Below are 22,004 nucleotides of genomic sequence, written 5' to 3' on the forward strand. Positions count from 1 at the left end.
GAGAATATCGTTGCTCACACGGACTAGTGCAGCCTCGGTCCCATGGAAAGGCTTGTATGCTGTAGACTGGAACACGTCGGACAGGTTGAAAGTATGAATGTGATCAGAAATACGTGATGACACTACTCGTTCGATGACTTTTCCAAGATATTTTAAGTTTGCAACCGGTCTGTAGTTTTTGAATATCTCCTTGTCCAGGTTTGGTTTCTTGATGAGCGGCCTGATGTAGGAAACTTTAAGGCTATCGGGGAAACAACCGGAACTGAGAGATTCGTTTACAAGCTTAGTGATGTAGGGTACAAATATATCAATGTTTTGCTTTATCACGGATGTTGATACTGGATCCAGCTCACAGGATTTTGAAGGAGATTTCATAATAACCCTTTGAATCTCAGCAACAGTGGCAGGCTCAAACACAGATAGTCTACACTCTGGTTGAAGATGTGGCAATGTCTGCGGCACGTTGTAAGGGACTGATGAAAATGATGAGCGGATGTCTGAAATCTTGGTGACAAAGAATTTCTGGAACTCATTTGCTAAGTCCTGGTTATTGTAGGTGGATGGAAGGACAGGGGTTTTGGGTTTGAGCAACAACTTACCAATTATCTTGAAGAGCTTCTTTTGATCTCCTGAGGATTCTTGTACTTGAGATGAATAATGGATGATCTTTGCCTGGTTGATCAAATTCCTAACTACTTTACATTGGTTGCGATATTCTTGTCGTTGTATTGCCAATTTGCCATTTTTCCGCCACTTCCGCTCCAGTTGACGACAGATCTTTCTCGCTGTACGAATATCATCTTTGAACAAGGAGACTTCAGTTCGGACCTTGACTGATCTCCTTTTCCAAGGTGCGTATTTATCCAAGATGTCACTGACTGTACTCTCATATTGGCTGACATAGGAATCCAAGCAGTCATGATCAACTTCTAGATTTGCTAAATGAGTGCCTATGTCGTGGAACACTTCGGGAGAATTCACATAACAACTCGATCAAACATACCTCAAATAATTAGATTTCAATGCCATGAATTACTTTTGGTGACTATTACGTATGTGGGAAGTAACCATTGAGCGGTCCTTTGCTTGAGCTCTGAATGTTTAAGCTTGGGACCAGAAGCTGTTTACCCAAAAGTAAATTTGTGAGTTAGTAGCAGAATTTTTTTTCTAAAAATGGGCACGGAATTTGCTCCAGAAATACCAACATGAATAGTTTAAGAGTAACTATAAATATGAATAGAAGATTTGCAGGTACAACCATGTGTAAATCTCTTTTGAGGAAGTGCTAGCTCTGAGAAGAGCCGGTTCGGTCTTGATGTTTCGAACAGTATACTCTGCTCGTCTTCAGGAGAATGGAGTGTTAATTAAAGAGTTTAACATACCTTTGTTCTTGTTCGGAAACGAATAAGGAATGAACAGCAACTCCTAAGCCAGATGCAACAAGCAGCATCTCTGAGTCATACCATTCAACCAGTGTTGCCAGCTGGCCTGATGCCTCACATCGTATCCTGACCATGTCCTCAACGAAAGAATACTGACTGGGACTTATAAAGCTAAACTCTGGCGGAGCTGAAACAAAAACATAGAACAAGTAGTCAAATCAGGGCTTTCTTGCAAATCAATAAAAGTACAACATTTTAAAAATATTGACCACTCCAAACCCAATCTTTGTACTGGGCTCAATCAATCACAAGAACCAGCTAGATCTGCCCTCAAAGGTACCCATTTCCCCCTTGGTGGAGAGAAGCAATTATACTTAAGTGTCTTGCTCAGGGACACAAGTGTCACAACCAGGATTCGAACCCACACTCTGCTGAACAGAAGCACCAGAGCTTGAGTCTGGTGCTCTTACCTGCTCGGCCACGACACCCTAGTTGAGCCATTATACAAACACCCTGTGCAGTTGACTTGTTTCAAAATTTCAAGAGTAGAGCACTTTAAAAATGATATTCATTTACCACTAAGTTCCGGTAACCCTATTGTTACCGAATTGTTTTGACAAAAACAACCATTGGTGACCAAAAAGACAGATATTGTCAATTGACATACAATGGGTCTTACCAAACCCCTTACAAAAATTCAGCCTTTTTTATTGGTCCAAGATCGCGTCACAAGATATGTCTCATTTCTATCTAGCAGACGGTCATGCAGACAAGATAATATACCTGTGCGTAGCAACTTATGTACTATCCTTTGACAACCAATGACGAAGATTGTATCATTTACAGCAAATGAAAAGCAAACATTTTCTCTGAGTTAAATTGTAAAAGTACTACACCACACAGGCATTTAAAAACAAGCCTTTCTAGCTTCTGTATGCCCCCCATGCAGATTTGCTTAGTATCCATGATACATTTTTTCTTTCCAATTTTAATTAATTAATTTATTCTTGACTGCGTTATACAACAAAAATGTTCAATTGAAAAAAATTGTACTTAATTGTTTTATTATTCTCCTTTTTTTATCAAAAAGGAAATGAATATTGATTGAATTGGAATTGAACATTTATTATTGGTTTGATATCTAAACTAAAAACAATTTATTTTACACATGGTGCTCAACAGTTCTTGACCTCTGGCACTTCGGAACTTTCCACCCCAAGCTGAAGGAATTGCAAATTTTATTTTACCATCATGGAAATCATTTTATATCAAACCTTTTTCTTGCCAATGCTGATAAGTTTGAGTATTGAGGGTGCACACGGACAAACTAGAGCTATGTTATAAAATGGTCTTTTTGCTCATCACCTGGAGCACTTTTTCGTTTGTACGTGTATCAAGCTTGGATCGACTAGGTTCCCTAAAGAAAGGAAGACACTAGACACTTTTGGAAATTGTCAAAGACTCAAAGTTGGTGTATCTCAACATATGCATAAAATAACAAACCTTTGAGCTCAATCGGTCGTCGAAGTTGTGAGATAATAATGAAAGAAAAAAACACCCATGTCGCACGAAGTTGTGTGCTTTCAGATGCTTGATTTCGTGACCACAAATTCTTAATCTGATGTCGCGAAATCAAATTCGTGGAAAACTGCTTCTTTCTCGAAAACTACTTCACTTCAGAAGGAGCTGTTTCTCACAATGTTTTATCAACCTCTCCCCATTACTCGTAATCAAGAAAGGTTTTATGATAATAATTATTTTGAGTAACTACCAACAGTGTCCAATGCCTTTATAAATAAGATAATACTCACAGAAACAACTCATGTACAACTCGTCATAAAGATTATTCCGTTCAGGAATACCACACTGTGCAGAAGAGGTGCCTACCAAGCCTATAACCTCCGTTTTCCAATTGTTGTACTGACTAAGACAAGTAGCGTCCCCACAGCCGCTCACAAAGGTCGTGAAGTTAACTGAGACACAGTCGAGGCAAGGTGTCTGGACGGGGAACATCGTGGGATTGGTTAAGACGTTATCCGTGTACTCTATGCTCAGTAGAATCTCTTCATTTGGCAAGACTCGAAGGGGGACACGGAATTCCCTTTGCACCAATGAGGATCTTGGAGACAGCTGTTTGAATAAATGGAAAAGTAACATTGAATGGTGAGGTATCAATATATATTTTGTTGAAGATCACCATGTGTGAATCTACTTGCCAGGTAGAGTTTGTTCTTTATAGAGCTGTCTTTTTATATTCTACTACCACGAAGTAGAATTTAGCGGATTGTTCGGGAGACTTCTCAGTTCTGAAAAGAACTGTCCTGCTTTTTAACTACTACCTGGGCGGAAGGTATAATATTGGCAACTTTAGCTTACGGGACCGCTATTAACTGCACTTCCAGAGTGAGTTCTTAAATGGGTCTTAATGTTTGACTAGCTTGCTATAGTCATCGTCTGGAAACATTTAATCACTTCATGTCAAATGATATTATCTCCGCAGGGGCAGGTTGCCAACTAACTCTTGGGCCGAAACAGGCTTAATAATAGTAATAATAATAATAACAATAATAATAATAATAATAATAATAATAATAATAATAATAATAATAATAATAATAATAATAATAATAATAATAATAATAATATAATAATAATAATAATAATAATAATAATAATAAATAATAATAATAATAATAATAATAATAATAATAATAATAATAATAATAATAATAATAATAATAATAATAATAATAATAATAATAATAATAATAATAATAATAATAAAATAATAATAATAATAATAATAATAATAATAATAATAATAATAATAATAATAATAATAATAATAATAATAATAATAATAATAATAATAATAATAATAATAATAATAATAATAATAATAATAATAATAAATAATAATAAGATTTGTAATGCGCATATTATATCCACCCTGCTGGGTGTTCAAGGGGCAGTAAAACCACAAAACAAAACAAAAACAAAGAAAAAACAGACACAACAAAATTAGTCCTTGAAAACCTGTGACAAAAGATAAGTTTGAAGTTTAGATTTGAATTTTGTGGTACAAAGACAAGATCGAAGATTAGGTGGTAGAGAGTTCCAGACGCATGGCACAGCTGAAGAAAAAGACCTGTCACCCCATGAGTGTCGAGACTTGGGTTCAATGAGGAGAAGCATGGAACTTGATCCAAGATTCCTTGATAGAGTGTAAACTTGAAGCATTTCAGATAAAATAGTGGGGAGGCTACCCCCTTTACGTGACAGTTCGTATGGGCGTAGCCAGGAGCAGAATACACTTCCTTCCGAAAAAAAGGGTTTACCTGCGAGCTGACCACCAACAAAAGGTAACATGAAATCAACTTACGAATATCCTGACTGTATCGGTTTGTTTCGACTCTGTCAAATTGACTGTTATAAAAGCAGTAGCCCTTTCGAGCCCAGCTTCTCCAATGTTGACAAGGTTGTTCAACTGTAGGTTAATCTGTGTATCGGTGAAAAAGAAAAATCACTTGATAAAGCCCGGTTCATACTTCCTGCGAATGCGAATGCGATACGAATGTTGACGTCACAAATTTCGCACCAAATAATTTGCAGCAGTTCAACTCTGCTCAACCCACTTGCGAATACTGGTGCGAAAGGAGGTTGTGACGTCAAATTCGCTTCGCATTTGCTTCGCAGGAAGTATGAACGGGGCTTAAGTGGGAAAACAAAAATTGAAAGCAACTTTTTCTGAAATATTTCACTGAAAATTAAAAACACGATAGGGATTTGCTGACTGCAATATATCCTAAGATCATTCAAAATTGCAGACTCAAATGGCATGTTTACTGGTCCTGCTGCTGGCTACCCACTGAAAAAGTAACGAGCAAATCCTGATTGGTCCTTTATCGAAACTGCTCCATTTCAAAATTACACCTATCCAGGACGATTTTCATTCATTTGTTTTCATTCACTCACCCCAAACAGGAATGTGTTAGAAGTAGCATCAGATGGTGCAGTGTATCTAAGGATTGTACTTGAGTTCTCTCGGGTTTCAGCACCTGTTGCATTTATCTGGCTGCTTAGCTGCGAACATGCCGTGACAAAGACAGAATCGTCGCAACTCCCTAAAAAAGCAAACGGATTGCTTTATAGGAAGAAACTATACAATTGTCTGTTGAAAACTGAAAAATTAATTTCACTCAAACCACAACATAAAATATTAAATTAATTCTGAAAGCAGAACTTGAGCTTGAATTACACACTGAACACAAAGGTTAGCCTCTGTTGCATGCCCCTGGTAATAGACCTTTTCACACATACTCAATGCCCAAGCGTTTATGTGTGGAATAAGGTGCATGCGAATATAACTAGAGATCAAGTTAGATCGAGATCTGTTGTGTTAGACTAGCATGCATCTCAATTAACAGTTAGCACTTCCGCAATGGGTATTCGTGAAAAAGTTTACGGCCTAAAGTTTCTAATAGCAGCTGAATTTGCTTCACGGATGCATCAAACGTGATTGCCTCCATGCCCTAGAAATGCTCCAGTAGAAATTTACAACTTCCTCATAGGGGGTCTAGAATGCCCTTTATACCAAAGGGAAAATATACATGCCCCCTGCCCTTTCAAAACCGAAGCATACAGGCCTGTAACAGAATTCAATGGAAGTTTCCAAGGAAAACGGCTTTGCCCTCTTAAGATGAATTCCGGGCCTGTTCAAATTTGCATCGGTGATTAAGAATATAAATGAGTACTATATGTATATGTACAGATGAGTATAAGCATTGCAGTACTCATAGACTACTTTTCTGAGTTCTGTGAAGAAAAAAAACAGGCATATTATTACATGTATATACTCAAGTGGGATTCGAAGCACGCGCCATTGGCCAATCTAGAGCAGATTCCAATTTCATGGCTCTGCTTACACAACTGAATTCTGCGCTAGTTGTTTAAGCGCAGATTGATAGATCTTGGAGTACACATGCCTTAAGCAACAATTCCCTGCTAAGCTGCTCTCTTAATGTTAAAGAGTGAAAAATAAAACCACTTGTTTTGTCCGCCATCTCTTGCAAAGAGCCATATGGCGGACAACTCTTTGTAGACTGAAAGGCGGGTACTTTCAACTCGATGTAGAGTGAAATTCGTTCCAATTTCACTCAAAAAGAGTTACAGTGTTGACTTTCACTCTCATAACAGCGAAACTGACACCACCCCTGACACCACTCAGACAAGAGAGTGGAATGTTCATTCCTTTACAATAAGAGAGTGTGAAATATGCTTATAAATCGTAAGCAGGGAATTCCCTGCTTCTGGAAGTGTTTGCTTATGGTAAGCAGGAAGCCATGAAATTGGGCCCAGATGTCTTACCAACTACATGTAGACCAGCGACCATAGACTGGTGCTAGAGGCAGTTCCAATCCTATAGTTTGGCAGATATGGGTTCATTCAGTTAAAGGACCCAGCAAAAAGAGAATTTCCCCGTACAAACCCTCTATTGTACTTACCTCTGGGAAATCCGCAACCTTCCCCGTACAACTCGTCAACCCTGGACCCATCCCCGCAGTCATTGTATCCGTCACACAAAGTATTTCTCGGCAGACAGACACCATTTGAACATGCTATTTCTTCTGAATTTGAACACTCTGCAAAAAGAAGAAATTAAATTAAATTTTTACATTTTTTTTCCTTCATTTTATTGTTTGACCAGAAGTTCAATTCAATTAAGTTAAACACATTAAAATCAAATTAGCAACCACTGGCAACACTTGGGCTCAAAATACCAAAAAAACCTCTTATTCATTGTAGTTTATTACTGTCAGGTATAATACTTTATAGGGTGTCCTGGTCAAGTGATTTACAACATTGAAATAAGTTCCCATAACCATAGAGCTAGGACCCAGCTCTATGCCATAACGAAGTCATTGGAGTGTGGGTTCTGGTCATGGCAGTACACTTACGTCCTTGAGCAAGATACTTTGCATAATTGCTTCACTTCACCAAGGAGTACAAATGGGTACCTGTGAGGGAGAGGCAGAAAAAGCCCCTTAGCACCATGGCAGCCCAGGAGCCCAAGGGCTATAGGCCCTATACTCCCCCATTTATTTTTGAATTAGTTTTGACTTTAGTTCTGCTTTGGTCTAATTTGTTTACCTTTCTTGCCAGATGCTGAGGATCTTGGCAAAGACTAACTATTGTTTTGATTTTAGCTCTAATCTACTCATTTTCTATACAGTATTCGTATTTTAAGTATTTTTAGTATTTTTATCCATCTCATTTGCCGAGGTTCTCAACATTTGGGGTAAGGTGCTGGCAACCTCTCACCTCTAGTATTTTGTAATTTATTTAATTAAGTTAATTTTGTATAAGTACAAACAAAAACAGTTTTTGTTTTTGCTCCTTGTGGTTTTGTTTAGTTGTTATACGAGTTTTTCTTCTATGTCTTTTAACTGCACTTTCTCCATTTCCTGTTGTTTTTATGAAATGTATTTTTATTTTGTGTTAAGCGCCCAGCTAACATGTATACGTCGGCCCAACATTGGCAAACGTACAAATTTTGGGTAGGGCAACCGTTGGCAAGTGACGTTATGGTGACGTTATTTTTTCCATCGGGCCAACGTTGAGGACGTTGGGCCAACGTAAGCCCAACCCCATTCAGACGTCGGCAACTTGTTAGCTGACGTCTGCACGTCTAACGTTCGTTGGACGTCTTGGTAAAACGTCAGGACAACATACTATTTCTTAATTGCCCCAACGTCGGCAGCTGACGTCGTGTTTGCGTTTATTTTCAACATTGGAACAATGTCAAAGATTACAAGAATCGAAAAGACATTTAACCAACTTACGAAAAATCTAAAACCATGTTAAAAGGTTAAGTGTTTGTTAATGCAGTTAACGCGCTGTGTACTTAATTCAAGTAATTAGTTTACGTTAATCAATACTTATCAGTTATGTTATTTACAAGTAATTAATGATACTAATTAGTAATAACTACATACTATCTAACTTCAACTTATACAAGCCCATACACCTATGTGCACGGCATGTCTTGTATTTATATAGTCAAGAATCCACAGACTTTCCAGATGCATGGTTTACAACTTTATAAAAATTAATAAAAATGGTTAACTTCTAAATTCAAATACTTTTTTTGTATTGTTAATGTACATATTTTCTTACAGACAAATTATCAACAAAAGTACACACACTTGCCTTGGAAATTCTTAAATTCTTGTTAATACACACTTCTAAACCATGCCCACAAATTTGCATTTATTTCAACGTTGGCCCAACGTTGGCCCAACGTATGAATGTTATCTTGGTTGGAAAGTGACCCTTTGGACTGTACAACATTTCCTGACGTTGGCACGACCGTAGGACGCCGATGTTAGGTTGCCCACATCATAACTACGTTATGCCAACGTTGGATATCGACCGGTTATTACTGCACAACATTTCCCGACGTTGGTATAACCTAAGAATGCAGACATTAGGTTGCCAGTATTTTAACTACGTTTAACCAACGTTGGAATTTACCTGTTATACTGCACAACGTTTCCGACGTTGACACAACCTAAGGATGCAGACGTTAGGTTGCCCGTGTTTTAACTACATGTACATTGAGCCAATTTTGGAAATTGACCGGTCATTACTGCACAACATTTCCCGACACTGGCACAATCTAAGGATGCAGACGTTAGGTTTGTTGACATAAATGACATGTTTCACTGCATAACATTTCCCAGTTGTTGGCACAACCTATATATTAGCCGACGTTAAGTTGCCCCTATCATAATTAAGTTGTGACAACGTTGTAATTCTAACTGTTGTATTTCATAATGTTTACCAACATTCGTACAACATTTACAAACTTACTCTGACCTTTTTTTTTTCTTTTGCAATGCTCAAGTTTACACATACACTAAACAAATACCTGTTTTAGCTATTACTATTATTATTATTTAAAACAAATTCAAAAGGATTGTAATCTTTGTACAATCAACGACAACGATTGCGTCTTGAGACACCCAGCAGGGTGGATACGTGCGCATTACAAGTCTTATTATTATTATTTTTTATTATTATTATTATTTATAATTATTATTATTATTATCATTGTCGTTGTCGTTGCCGTTGCCGTTGCCGTTGCCGTTGCCGTTGTCGTTGTTGTTATTGTTATTGTTATTTTTATTATTTATTATTATTTTTATTATTTATTATTATTATTATTATTATTATTATTATTTATTATTATTATTATTATTATCATTGTCGTTGTCGTTGCCGTTGCCGTTGCCGTTGTCGTTGTCGTTGTTGTTATTGTTATTGTTATTTTTATTATTTATTATTATTTTTATTATTTATTATTATTATTATTATTATTTTTATTATTTATTATTATTATTATTATTATTATTATTATTATCGTTATCGTTGTCGTTGTCGTTGTCGTTGTCGTTGCCGTTGCCGTTGCCGTTGCCAATGCCGTTGCCGTTGCCGTTGCCGTTGCCGTTGCCGTTGCCGTTGCCGTTGCCGTTGCCGTTGCCGTTGCCGTTGCCGTTGCCGTTGCCGTTGCCGTTGCCGTTGCCGTTGCCGTTGCCGTTGCCGTTGCCGTTGCCGTTGCCGTTGCCGTTGCCGTTGTCGTTGTCGTTGTCGTTGTCGTTGTCGTTGTCGTTGTCGTTGTCGTTGTCGTTGTCGTTGTCGTTGTCGTTGTCGTTGTCGTTGTCGTTATTGTTATCGTTATCGTTATTGTTATTGTTATTGTTATTGTTATTATTTATTATTATTTTTATTATTTATTATTATTATTATTATTAACGAGCATGCAAGCCTACATGTACATCACTCGCCATCTGATTTAATTAATACTAATATTCTACTTAAGAGAAAATTCTACTTAAGTAATCAACCAAACTGTTTTTCATGAGCGCAGTGAAGTAGCACTAGCATCTAATAACTCTTTCAGTCCCAGGGAAAAAAATGTACGATCTTTTTTATATGTATGAAAATGAATACCAAGAATATCCTTTGTGTTTTATGTCATTTATTGTTCATGGCGTTATTTAATGAGCGCAGCAAAGATAGCATGGTATAACTCTTTAAGTCCCAAGATCGAAAATGTATGATCTTTGAATACCAAGAATATCCATGTCCTTTTATGCCATTTATTTATTCTGGTGGTATTCATTAAACCAAACTGTTTTTTCATGAACATAGCAAAGTAGCATGTAATAACTCTTCCAGTGCCAATGTCGAAAATGTACAATCTATTTTACACACTAAAAGAGGGTTAGCAATCGTACGACCCATAATATAATGTTATCAGGAGAGGGATTACCCTAATGAGAAATACTATTAAATAAAGTTATACTTACGTGGTTGCACAGATACATTGAATGCACAAATGGCTTTGTTGTTCCTGTTGTTCAAATCAGTGAAGGTGTACACAACTTCAAAACTGTCTCCGACATTTAAATATATCCCTGATGATGATCCCAACTCTTCATTTTTTTCTCTCTCGATCTGCCCTTCAGCATATGGTTCTGCCCAACTTATGTATCGCCCTGGTTCTCCTGTAAACTCAACGATATCCTCCGTTGGACAATCCTCTATAATGATGGGGGTCGACACTGAAAGTTAAAAAGAATAATTATAAGAATAAAAATATTATGGAAGTGACGTGGCCGAGCGGTTAAGAGCACCGAATTCAAACTCTGGTGTTTCTGATCAGCTGAGTGTGGGTTCGAATCCCCAGCCGTGACACCTGTGTCCTTAAGCAAGAAACTTAACCATTGCTTCGTCCTTCGGATTGGACGTAAAGCCGTTGGTCCCATGTGTTGTGTAACGCATGTAAAAGAACCCAGTGCACTTTTCTAAAAGAGAAGGGGTTCGCCCTGGTGTTCCTGGCTGTGGCTGCTTAAGGCGCCATAGCGCCTTAAGCAGCCATCAGTTTAAGCAGCCATCAGGTAAACATAGAGTTTACCTTTGGACTGTATGATAGCAGCACCATAGCGCCATCTCATAAGACAATGGCCATTATGGGGTGTCGTGGCCGAGCGGATAAGAGCACCGAATTCGAGCTCTGGTGCTTCTGTGGGTATGAATCCCGGTCGTGACACTTCTGTCCCTGCATGAGCAAGATAATTGCTATAATTGCTTCTCTCCCCCAGTGGGTACCTGTGAGGGCAGAGATGGTTCTTGTGATTGATTTAGCCGAGTAGCGCATACTAATATTGCACAAGGCTATAAACTCCCCACCAGGAGTAATCTTGGCCCAAGACTATGGTGCTTGATTCTGGATAGTGTACTACGCGCGGTTGAATCGCTAAAGCGCGCCCGCCACGGTATGATTTAGTTAATTGGACGACTTGAAATCTAGACTACGCTTGCCAGTGTAGTCTAGATTTCAAGCCGTCCAATTAACTAAATCATACCGTGGCGGGCGCGCTTTGGCGATTCAACCACGTGTAGTACACTATCCAGGCCCAAGACTACACCAGGAGCTGAGATGGTTTAAGGAGTGAATTAAGGCCCAGTGACCAGAGGTAATAATGTGAAGCGCTTTGGAACGCCCTCCGGGTGTGAAAAGTGCTATATAAAATGGGTCATTGCTGTTATTATTACAAATGAGTCTCTATGCGCTTCTGTGCTTAAAAAGATGTGTTTTAAGTTTAGATTTAAATAGTTTAGAATATTCGTTTTTACCTAATCGTATCTACAGCGTGTCAATTTTATTGAGTATTATTTATTAAACATTGACCCTAAACATTGAGCGATTTTTATATATATGTAGCGCTTTATCACAAACCGAAGAGCGTCTCTGAGCTCTTCCACCATCATTACCCCTGGTCACTGGGCTTTAAACCATTCCTTAAACCATCGCAGCTCCCTGCGGAGTATACAGCAGGTGCTGCGAGTTACCACGCTCCAAGTTAATCGTTCACATAAACCATCTCTGCCCTCACAGGTACCCGTTTTACCCCTGGGTTGAGAGAAGCAATTGTTAAGTGTCTTGCTCAAGGACACAAGTGTGACAACCTGGATTTGAACCGACATCCCATTGAACCACCAAATATTGAGTCTCTTGCTCATACCTAACGTGGTTTTGGTCCATTCAAGACTGTGCACGTCTCGCTCGCGCCGTCGACAACTAATTTATTTTTCTATGAAATATTCAGTTTAATTAGTTTATCATGAAAAAATCATTAAATGTTTTTATAAAGGCCTAATATTAACAATTCATGTCTCAATTTTGATTTTACTGTCTCAACTTTATGAACACAACTTTAGGTAGGCCTAGATCAGACAAAGCAATTCAATGTGGTCATTTCCATTTTATTTCTAGAACAAGCTAATGATTTTATTGTTTCCATAGTTCTAGAACAAGCTAATGATTTTATTGTTTCCATAGTTCTAGAACAAGCTAATGATTGTATTGTTTCCATAGTTCTAGGACAAGCTAATGATTTTATTGTTTCCATAGTTCTAGAACAAGCTAATGATTGTATTGTTTCCATAGTTCTAGAACAAGCTAATGATTTTACTGTTTCCATAGTTCTAGAACAAGCTAATGATTTTATTGTTTCCATAGTTCTAGAACAAGCTAATGATTTTACTGTTTCCATTATTGAACTCCTAGAACAAGCTAATGATTTTATTGTTTCCATAGTTCTAGGACAAGCTAATGATTTTATTGTTTCCATAGTTCTAGAACAACCTAATGATTTTATTGTTTCCATAGTTCTAGAACAACCTAATGATTTTATTGTTTCCATAGTTCTAGGACAAGCTAATGATTTTATTGTTTCCATAGTTCTAGAACAACCTAATGATTTTATTGTTTCCATAGTTCTAGAACAAGCTAATGATTTTACTGTTTCCATTATTGAACTCCTAGAACAAGCTAATGATTTTATTGTTTCCATATAGTTCTAGAACAAGCTAATGATTTTATTGTTTCCATAGTTCTAGAACAAGCTTATGATTTATTGTTTCCAAAGTTCTAGAACAAGCTAATGATTTTGCTGTTTCCATTATTGAACTCCTAGAACAAGCTAATGATTTTATTGTTTCCATAGTTCTAGAACAAGCTAATGATTTTACTGTTTCCATTATTGAACTTCTAGAACAAGCTAATGATTTTATTGTTTCCATAGTTCTAGAACAACCTAATGATTTTATTGTTTCCATAGTTCTAGAACAAGATAATGATTTTACTGTTTCCATTATTGAACTCCTAGAACAAGCTAATGATTTTATTGTTTCCATATAGTTCTAGAACAAGCTAATGATTTTATTGTTTCCATAGTTCTAGAAAAAGCTTATGATTTTATTGTTTCCAAAGTTCTAGAACAAGCTAATGATTTTGCTGTTTCCATTATTGAACTCCTAGAACAAGCTAATGATTTTATTGTTTCCACAGTTCTAGAACAAGCTAATGATTTTATTGTTTCCATAGTTCTAGAACAAGCTAATGGTTTTATTGTTTCCATAGTTCTAGAACAAGCTAATGATTTTATTGTTTCCATAGTTCTAGAACAAGCTTATGATTTTATTGTTTCCATAGTTCTAGAACAACCTAATGATTTTATTGTTTCCATAGTTCTAGAACAAGCTTATGATTTTATTGTTTCCATAGTTCTAGAACAAGCTAATGATTTTACTGTTTCCATAATATTGAACTTCTAGAACAAGCTAATGAGTTTATTGTTTCCATAGTTCTAGAACAAGCTAATGATTTTACTCTTTCCATTATTGAACTGCTAGAACAAGCTAATGATTTTATTGTTTCCATATAGTTCTAGAACAAGGTAATGATTTTTTTGTTTCCATAGTTCTAGAACAAGCTTATGATTTTATTGTTTCCATAGTTCTAGAACAACCTAATGATTTTATTGTTTCCATAGTTCTAGAACAAGCTTATGATTTTATTGTTTCCATAGTTCTAGAACAAGCTAATGATTTTACTGTTTCCATAGTTCTAGAACAAGCTAATGAGTTTATTGTTTCCATAGTTCTAGAACAAGCTAATGATTTTACTGTTTCCATAATATTGAACTTCTAGAACAAGCTAATGAGTTTATTGTTTCCATAGTTCTAGAACAAGCTAATGATTTTACTGTTTCCATAATATTGAACTTCTAGAACAAGCTAATGAGTTTATTATTTCCATAGTTCTAGGACAAGCTAATGATTTTATTGTTTCCATAGTTCTAGAACAAGCTTATGATTTTATTGTTTCCATAGTTCTAGAACAAGCTAATGATTTTACTGTTTCCATTATTGAACTCCTAGAACAAGCTAATGATTTTATTATTTCCATATAGTTCTAGAACAAGCTAATGATTTTATTGTTTCCATAGTTCTAGAACAAGCTTATGATTTTATTGTTTCCAAAGTTCTAGAACAAGCTAATGATTTTGCTGTTTCCATTATTGAACTCCTAGAACAAGCTAATGATTTTATTGTTTCCATAGTTCTAGAACAAGCTTATGATTTTATTGTTTCCATAGTTCTAGAACAACCTAATGATTTTATTGTTTCCATAGTTCTAGAACAAGCTAATGATTTTACTGTTTCCATAATATTGAACTTCTAGAACAAGCTAATGAGTTTATTGTTTCCATAGTTCTAGAACAAGCTAATGATTTTACTGTTTCCATTATTGAACTCCTAGAACAAGCTAATGATTTTATTGTTTCCATAGTTCTAGAACAAGCTTATGATTTTATTGTTTCCATAGTTCTAGAACAACCTAATGATTTTATTGTTTCCATAGTTCTAGAACAAGGTTATGATTTTATTGTTTCCATAGTTCTAGAACAAGCTAATGATTTTACTGTTTCCATAATATTGAACTTCTAGAACAAGCTAATGAGTTTATTGTTTCCATAGTTCTAGAACAAGCTAATGATTTTACTGTTTCCATTATTGAACTCCTAGAACAAGCTAATGATTTTATTGTTTCCATAGTTCTAGAACAAGCTAATGATTTTATTGTTTCCATAGTTCTAGAACAAGCTAATGATTTGATTGTTACCATAGTTCTAGAACAAGCTAATGATATATTTTTTCCATAGTTCTAGAACAAGCTAATGACTTTAAGAACTAGACAAATACAGCAAACAAAAGACACAAACAAAATCTACGTCCCGTTACAGTCATTTAACCATTCAAGGTCACATATTTTTTTTACCACAGGTTTTGTAAATCTGTGGTTTTACTCAACCATCTGCTTTAAAAGGTATGTCTACTTCCTGCACCAACACTTCAGAGGCCATCCTTCCTCCATGATTGATTGTACATTATGTAATTTAATTAGTTCTGGAACAAGCTTATGTTCGTATTTTGACTGTAGTTCTAGAACAAGCTAATGATTTTATTGTTTCCATAGTTCTAGAACAAGCTAATGATTTTATTGTTTCCATAGTTCTAGAACAACCTAATGATTTTATTATTTCCATAGTTCTAGAACAACCTAATGATTTTATTGTTTCCATAGTTCTAGAACAACCTAATGATTTTATTATTTCCATAGTTCTAGAACAAGCTAATGATTTTATTGTTTCCATATAGTTCTAGAACAAGCTAATGATTTTATTATTTCCATAGTTCTAGGACAAGCTAATGATTTTATTGTTTCCATAGTTCTAGAACAACCTAATGATTTTATTATTTCCATAGTTCTAGAACAACCTAATGATTTTATTGTTTCCATAGTTCTAGAACAAGCTAATGATTGTATTGTTTCCATACTTCTAGAACAACCTAATGATTTTATTGTTTCCATAGTTCTAGAACAAGCTAATGATTTTATTGTTTCCATAGTTCTAGGACAAGCTAATGATTGTATTGTTTCCATAGTTCTAGAACAAGCTAATGATTTTACTGTTTCCATAGTTCTAGAACAAGCTAATGATTTTACTGTTTCCATAGTTCTAGAACAAGCTAATGATTTTACTGTTTCCATTATTGAACTGCTAGAACAACCTAATGATTTTATTATTTCCATAGTTCTAGAACAAGCTAATGATTTTATTGTTTCCATACTTCTAGAACAAGCTAATGATTTATTGTTTCCATAGTTCTAGGACAAGCTAATGATTTTATTGTTTCCATACTTCTAGAACAACCTAATGATTTTATTGTTTCCATAGTTCTAGGACAAGCTAATGATTTTATTGTTTCCATACTTCTAGAACAAGCTAATGATTTTACTGTTTCCATAATATTGAACTTCTAGAACAAGCTAATGAGTTTATTGTTTCCATAGTTCTAGAACAAGCTAATGATTTTACTGTTTCCATTATTGAACTCCTAGAACAAGCTAATGATTTTATTGTTTCCATAGTTCTAGAACAAGCTTATGATTTAATTGTTTCCATAGTTCTAGAACAAGCTAATGATTTTACTGTTTCCATTATTGAACTTCTAGAACAACCTAATGATTTTATTGTTTCCATAGTTCTAGAACAAGCTAATGATTTTATTGTTTCCATACTTCTAGAACAAGCTAATGATTTTACTGTTTCCATAATATTGAACTTCTAGAACAAGCTAATGAGTTTATTGTTTCCATAGTTCTAGAACAAGCTAATGATTTTACTGTTTCAATTATTGAACTCCTAGAACAAGCTAATGATTTTATTGTTTCCATAGTTCTAGAACAAGCTTATGATTTTTTTGTTTCCATAGTTCTAGAACAAGCTTATGATTTTATTGTTTCCATAGTTCTAGAACAACCTAATGATTTTATTGTTTCCATAGTTCTAGAACAAGCTTATGATTTTATTGTTTCCATAGTTCTAGAACAAGCTAATGATTTTACTGTTTCCATTATTGAACTTCTAGAACAAGCTAATGATTGTACTGTTTCCACAGTTCTAGAACAAGCTAATGATTGTATTGTTTCCATAGTTCTAGAACAAGCTAATGATTTTACTGTTTCCATTATTGAACTTCTAGAACAAGCTAATGATTTTATTGTTTCCATAGTTCTAGAACAAGCTAATGATTGTATTGTTACCATAGTTCTAGAACAAGCTAATGATTGTATTGTTTCCATAGTTCTAGAACAAGCTAATGATTGTATTGTTACCATAGTTCTAGAACAAGCTAATGATATATTTTTTCCATAGTTCTAGATTGGCATGCAACTGCCCGATGAAAAAAAAAGAGGAAACTTTTCGAGACCCACAATGGTACCCTAAAAAGTGTTGAGCTTTTTTATGCTCTTAGGATCAATCTTAGCATGTATGACAAAGACAAAGTGAAGTGTTTTATACAACTAAAATAACATGGAAAAACACCTTGCCTATGTATGCACCGTAATTCTAAGGTGGCAAAGCATCGGGAGTTGATTAAGTTGAGGAAAACTAACTATTGTTTCCCAGGTAGTTATGAAATTTGCATAAAATTATTATTCCCCCCCCCCCAAAAAAAAAAAAAAAAAAATCTGATTTTTTTTTTTTTTCTTTTTTTTTTTTGGGGGGGGGGGGGAATAATAATTTTATGCAAATTTCATAAACAATAGTTAGTTTTCCTCAACTTAATCAACTCCCGATGCTTTGCCGCCTTACAATGTTCGGTGAGAGCCACTTGTTCCCGCTTGCCGTCTTGCACATCACACAATATGCCATTCCTGGCTTGTCCACTTTCCGGACGGTTTCGGAGAGCAGTTTACCGTCTACGTCTTATTTTTCCAACCAGAACCACTTCAAGGTATTTTTTACTCTTTTATCTATGGCTTTAATTTGGCCAGGTACCACTCGGTCCCCCTCTAAAATATCTTTTCTTTTGGATGTCATTTTGACGGACGTTTGAAGATGCGACTGTTTCGTAGCGCAATGTGAGACTCGCACACAGCAGCTGTACACATGTACGTTTGGTAACTAACTCACACACACACACATACATACATGTACAATACGTGTATACTATTGCAAAATAGCGGGACCAGACGAAGACATGACCTTAGACTCATTTCAAGGCTGTATAATAACTTGGTTTAGCACACAACTCGCCTGCGCCACGGGGTGCGTTCCACTGTTCCACATTTTTTATTGTTTCCATACTTCTAGAACAAGCTAATGATTTTACTGTTTCCATAATATTGAACTTCTAGAACAAGCTAATGATTTTATTGTTTCCATAGTTCTAGAACAAGCTAATGATTTTACTGTTTCCATTATTGAACTTCTAGAACAAGCTAATGATTTTATTGTTTCCATAGTTCTAGAACAAGCTAATGATTGTATTGTTTCCATAGTTCTAGAACAAGCTAATGATTTTATTGTTTCCATAGTTCTAGAACAACCTAATGATTTTATTGTTTCCATAGTTCTAGAACAAGGTTATGATTTTATTGTTTCCATAGTTCTAGAACAAGCTAATGATTTTACTGTTTCCATAATATTGAACTTCTAGAACAAGCTAATGAGTTTATTGTTTCCATAGTTCTAGAACAAGCTAATGATTTTACTGTTTCCATTATTGAACTCCTAGAACAAGCTAATGATTTTATTGTTTCCATAGTTCTAGAACAAGCTAATGATTTTATTGTTTCCATAGTTCTAGAACAAGCTAATGATTTGATTGTTACCATAGTTCTAGAACAAGCTAATGATATATTTTTTCCATAGTTCTAGAACAAGCTAATGACTTTAAGAACTAGACAAATACAGCAAACAAAAGACACAAACAAAATCTACGTCCCGTTACAGTCATTTAACCATTCAAGGTCACATATTTTTTTTACCACAGGTTTTGTAAATCTGTGGTTTTACTCAACCATCTGCTTTAAAAGGTATGTCTACTTCCTGCACCAACACTTCAGAGGCCATCCTTCCTCCATGATTGATTGTACATTATGTAATTTAATTAGTTCTGGAACAAGCTTATGTTCGTATTTTGACTGTAGTTCTAGAACAAGCTAATGATTTTATTGTTTCCATAGTTCTAGAACAAGCTAATGATTTTATTGTTTCCATATAGTTCTAGAACAAGCTAATGATTTTATTATTTCCATAGTTCTAGGACAAGCTAATGATTTTATTGTTTCCATAGTTCTAGAACAACCTAATGATTTTATTATTTCCATAGTTCTAGAACAACCTAATGATTTTATTGTTTCCATAGTTCTAGAACAACCTAATGATTTTATTATTTCCATAGTTCTAGAACAAGCTAATGATTTTATTGTTTCCATATAGTTCTAGAACAAGCTAATGATTTTATTATTTCCATAGTTCTAGGACAAGCTAATGATTTTATTGTTTCCATAGTTCTAGAACAACCTAATGATTTTATTATTTCCATAGTTCTAGAACAACCTAATGATTTTATTGTTTCCATAGTTCTAGAACAAGCTAATGATTGTATTGTTTCCATACTTCTAGAACAACCTAATGATTTTATTGTTTCCATAGTTCTAGAACAAGCTAATGATTTTATTGTTTCCATAGTTCTAGGACAAGCTAATGATTGTATTGTTTCCATAGTTCTAGAACAAGCTAATGATTTTACTGTTTCCATAGTTCTAGAACAAGCTAATGATTTTACTGTTTCCATAGTTCTAGAACAAGCTAATGATTTTACTGTTTCCATTATTGAACTGCTAGAACAACCTAATGATTTATTATTTCCATAGTTCTAGAACAAGCTAATGATTTTATTGTTTCCATACTTCTAGAACAAGCTAATGATTTTATTGTTTCCATAGTTCTAGGACAAGCTAATGATTTTATTGTTTCCATACTTCTAGAACAACCTAATGATTTTATTGTTTCCATAGTTCTAGAACAAGCTAATGATTTTATTGTTTCCATACTTCTAGAACAAGCTAATGATTTTACTGTTTCCATAATATTGAACTTCTAGAACAAGCTAATGAGTTTATTGTTTCCATAGTTCTAGAACAAGCTAATGATTTTACTGTTTCCATTATTGAACTCCTAGAACAAGCTAATGATTTTATTGTTTCCATAGTTCTAGAACAAGCTTATGATTTAATTGTTTCCATAGTTCTAGAACAAGCTAATGATTTTACTGTTTCCATTATTGAACTTCTAGAACAACCTAATGATTTTATTGTTTCCATAGTTCTAGAACAAGCTAATGATTTTATTGTTTCCATACTTCTAGAACAAGCTAATGATTTTACTGTTTCCATAATATTGAACTTCTAGAACAAGCTAATGAGTTTATTGTTTCCATAGTTCTAGAACAAGCTAATGATTTTACTGTTTCAATTATTGAACTCCTAGAACAAGCTAATGATTTTAGTGTTTCCATAGTTCTAGAACAAGCTTATGATTTTATTGTTTCCATAGTTCTAGAACAAGCTTATGATTTTATTGTTTCCATAGTTCTAGAACAAGCTAATGATTTTATTGTTTCCATAGTTCTAGAACAAGCTTATGATTTTATTGTTTCCATAGTTCTAGAACAAGCTAATGATTTTACTGTTTCCATTATTGAACTTCTAGAACAAGCTAATGATTGTACTGTTTCCACAGTTCTAGAACAAGCTAATGATTGTATTGTTTCCATAGTTCTAGAACAAGCTAATGATTTTACTGTTTCCATTATTGAACTTCTAGAACAAGCTAATGATTTTATTGTTTCCATAGTTCTAGAACAAGCTAATGATTTTATTGTTTCCATAGTTCTAGAACAAGCTAATGATTGTATTGTTTCCATAGTTCTAGAACAAGCTAATGATTGTATTGTTACCATAGTTCTAGAACAAGCTAATGATATATTTTTTCCATAGTTCTAGATTGGCATGCAACTGCCCGATGAAAAAAAAAGAGGAAACTTTTCGAGACCCACAATGGTACCCTAAAAAGTGTTGAGCTTTTTTATGCTCTTAGGATCAATCTTAGCATGTATGACAAAGACAAAGTGAAGTGTTTTATACAACTAAAATAACATGGAAAAACACCTTGCCTATGTATGCACCGTAATTCTAAGGTGGCAAAGCATCGGGAGTTGATTAAGTTGAGGAAAACTAACTATTGTTTCCCAGGTAGTTATGAAATTTGCATAAAATTATTATTCCCCCCCCCCAAAAAAAAAAAAAAAAAAATCTGATTTTTTTTTTTTTTTTTTTTTTTTTGGGGGGGGGGAATAATAATTTTATGCAAATTTCATAAACAATAGTTAGTTTTCCTCAACTTAATCAACTCCCGATGCTTTGCCGCCTTACAATGTTCGGTGAGAGCCACTTGTTCCCGCTTGCCGTCTTGCACATCACACAATATGCCATTCCTGGCTTGTCCACTTTCCGGACGGTTTCGGAGAGCAGTTTACCGTCTACGTCTTATTTTTCCAACCAGAACCACTTCAAGGTATTTTTTACTCTTTTATCTATGGCTTTAATTTGGCCAGGTACCACTCGGTCCCCCTCTAAAATATCTTTTCTTTTGGATGTCATTTTGACGGACGTTTGAAGATGCGACTGTTTCGTAGCGCAATGTGAGACTCGCACACAGCAGCTGTACACATGTACGTTTGGTAACTAACTCACACACACACACATACATACATGTACAATACGTGTATACTATTGCAAAATAGCGGGACCAGACGAAGACATGACCTTAGACTCATTTCAAGGCTGTATAA

The 22,004-nt window shown here is 35.1% G+C and overlaps 1 protein-coding gene across 2 annotated transcripts in view; it reads right to left on the reverse strand.

The window, feature by feature from the left end:
• The window catches only part of LOC117306763, a 44,498-nt gene that overhangs the window by 19,797 nt on the left and 2,697 nt on the right, over positions 1-22,004 (reverse strand). For both annotated transcript variants that reach the window (XM_033791261.1, XM_033791260.1), the window contains 6 exons: positions 10,754-11,008; positions 6,887-7,024; positions 5,358-5,506; positions 4,765-4,881; positions 3,194-3,512; positions 1,383-1,569 (listed from right to left, as the gene is read on the reverse strand). In XM_033791261.1, the coding sequence (XP_033647152.1) occupies positions 1,383-1,569; positions 3,194-3,512; positions 4,765-4,881; positions 5,358-5,506; positions 6,887-7,024; positions 10,754-11,008 (1,165 nt within the window). The remainder of the gene's footprint in view (positions 1-1,382; positions 1,570-3,193; positions 3,513-4,764; positions 4,882-5,357; positions 5,507-6,886; positions 7,025-10,753; positions 11,009-22,004) is intronic.

This window comes from Asterias rubens, chromosome 2, assembly GCF_902459465.1.
Source record: "Asterias rubens chromosome 2, eAstRub1.3, whole genome shotgun sequence".
Lineage (NCBI taxonomy): Eukaryota > Metazoa > Echinodermata > Asteroidea > Forcipulatida > Asteriidae > Asterias > Asterias rubens.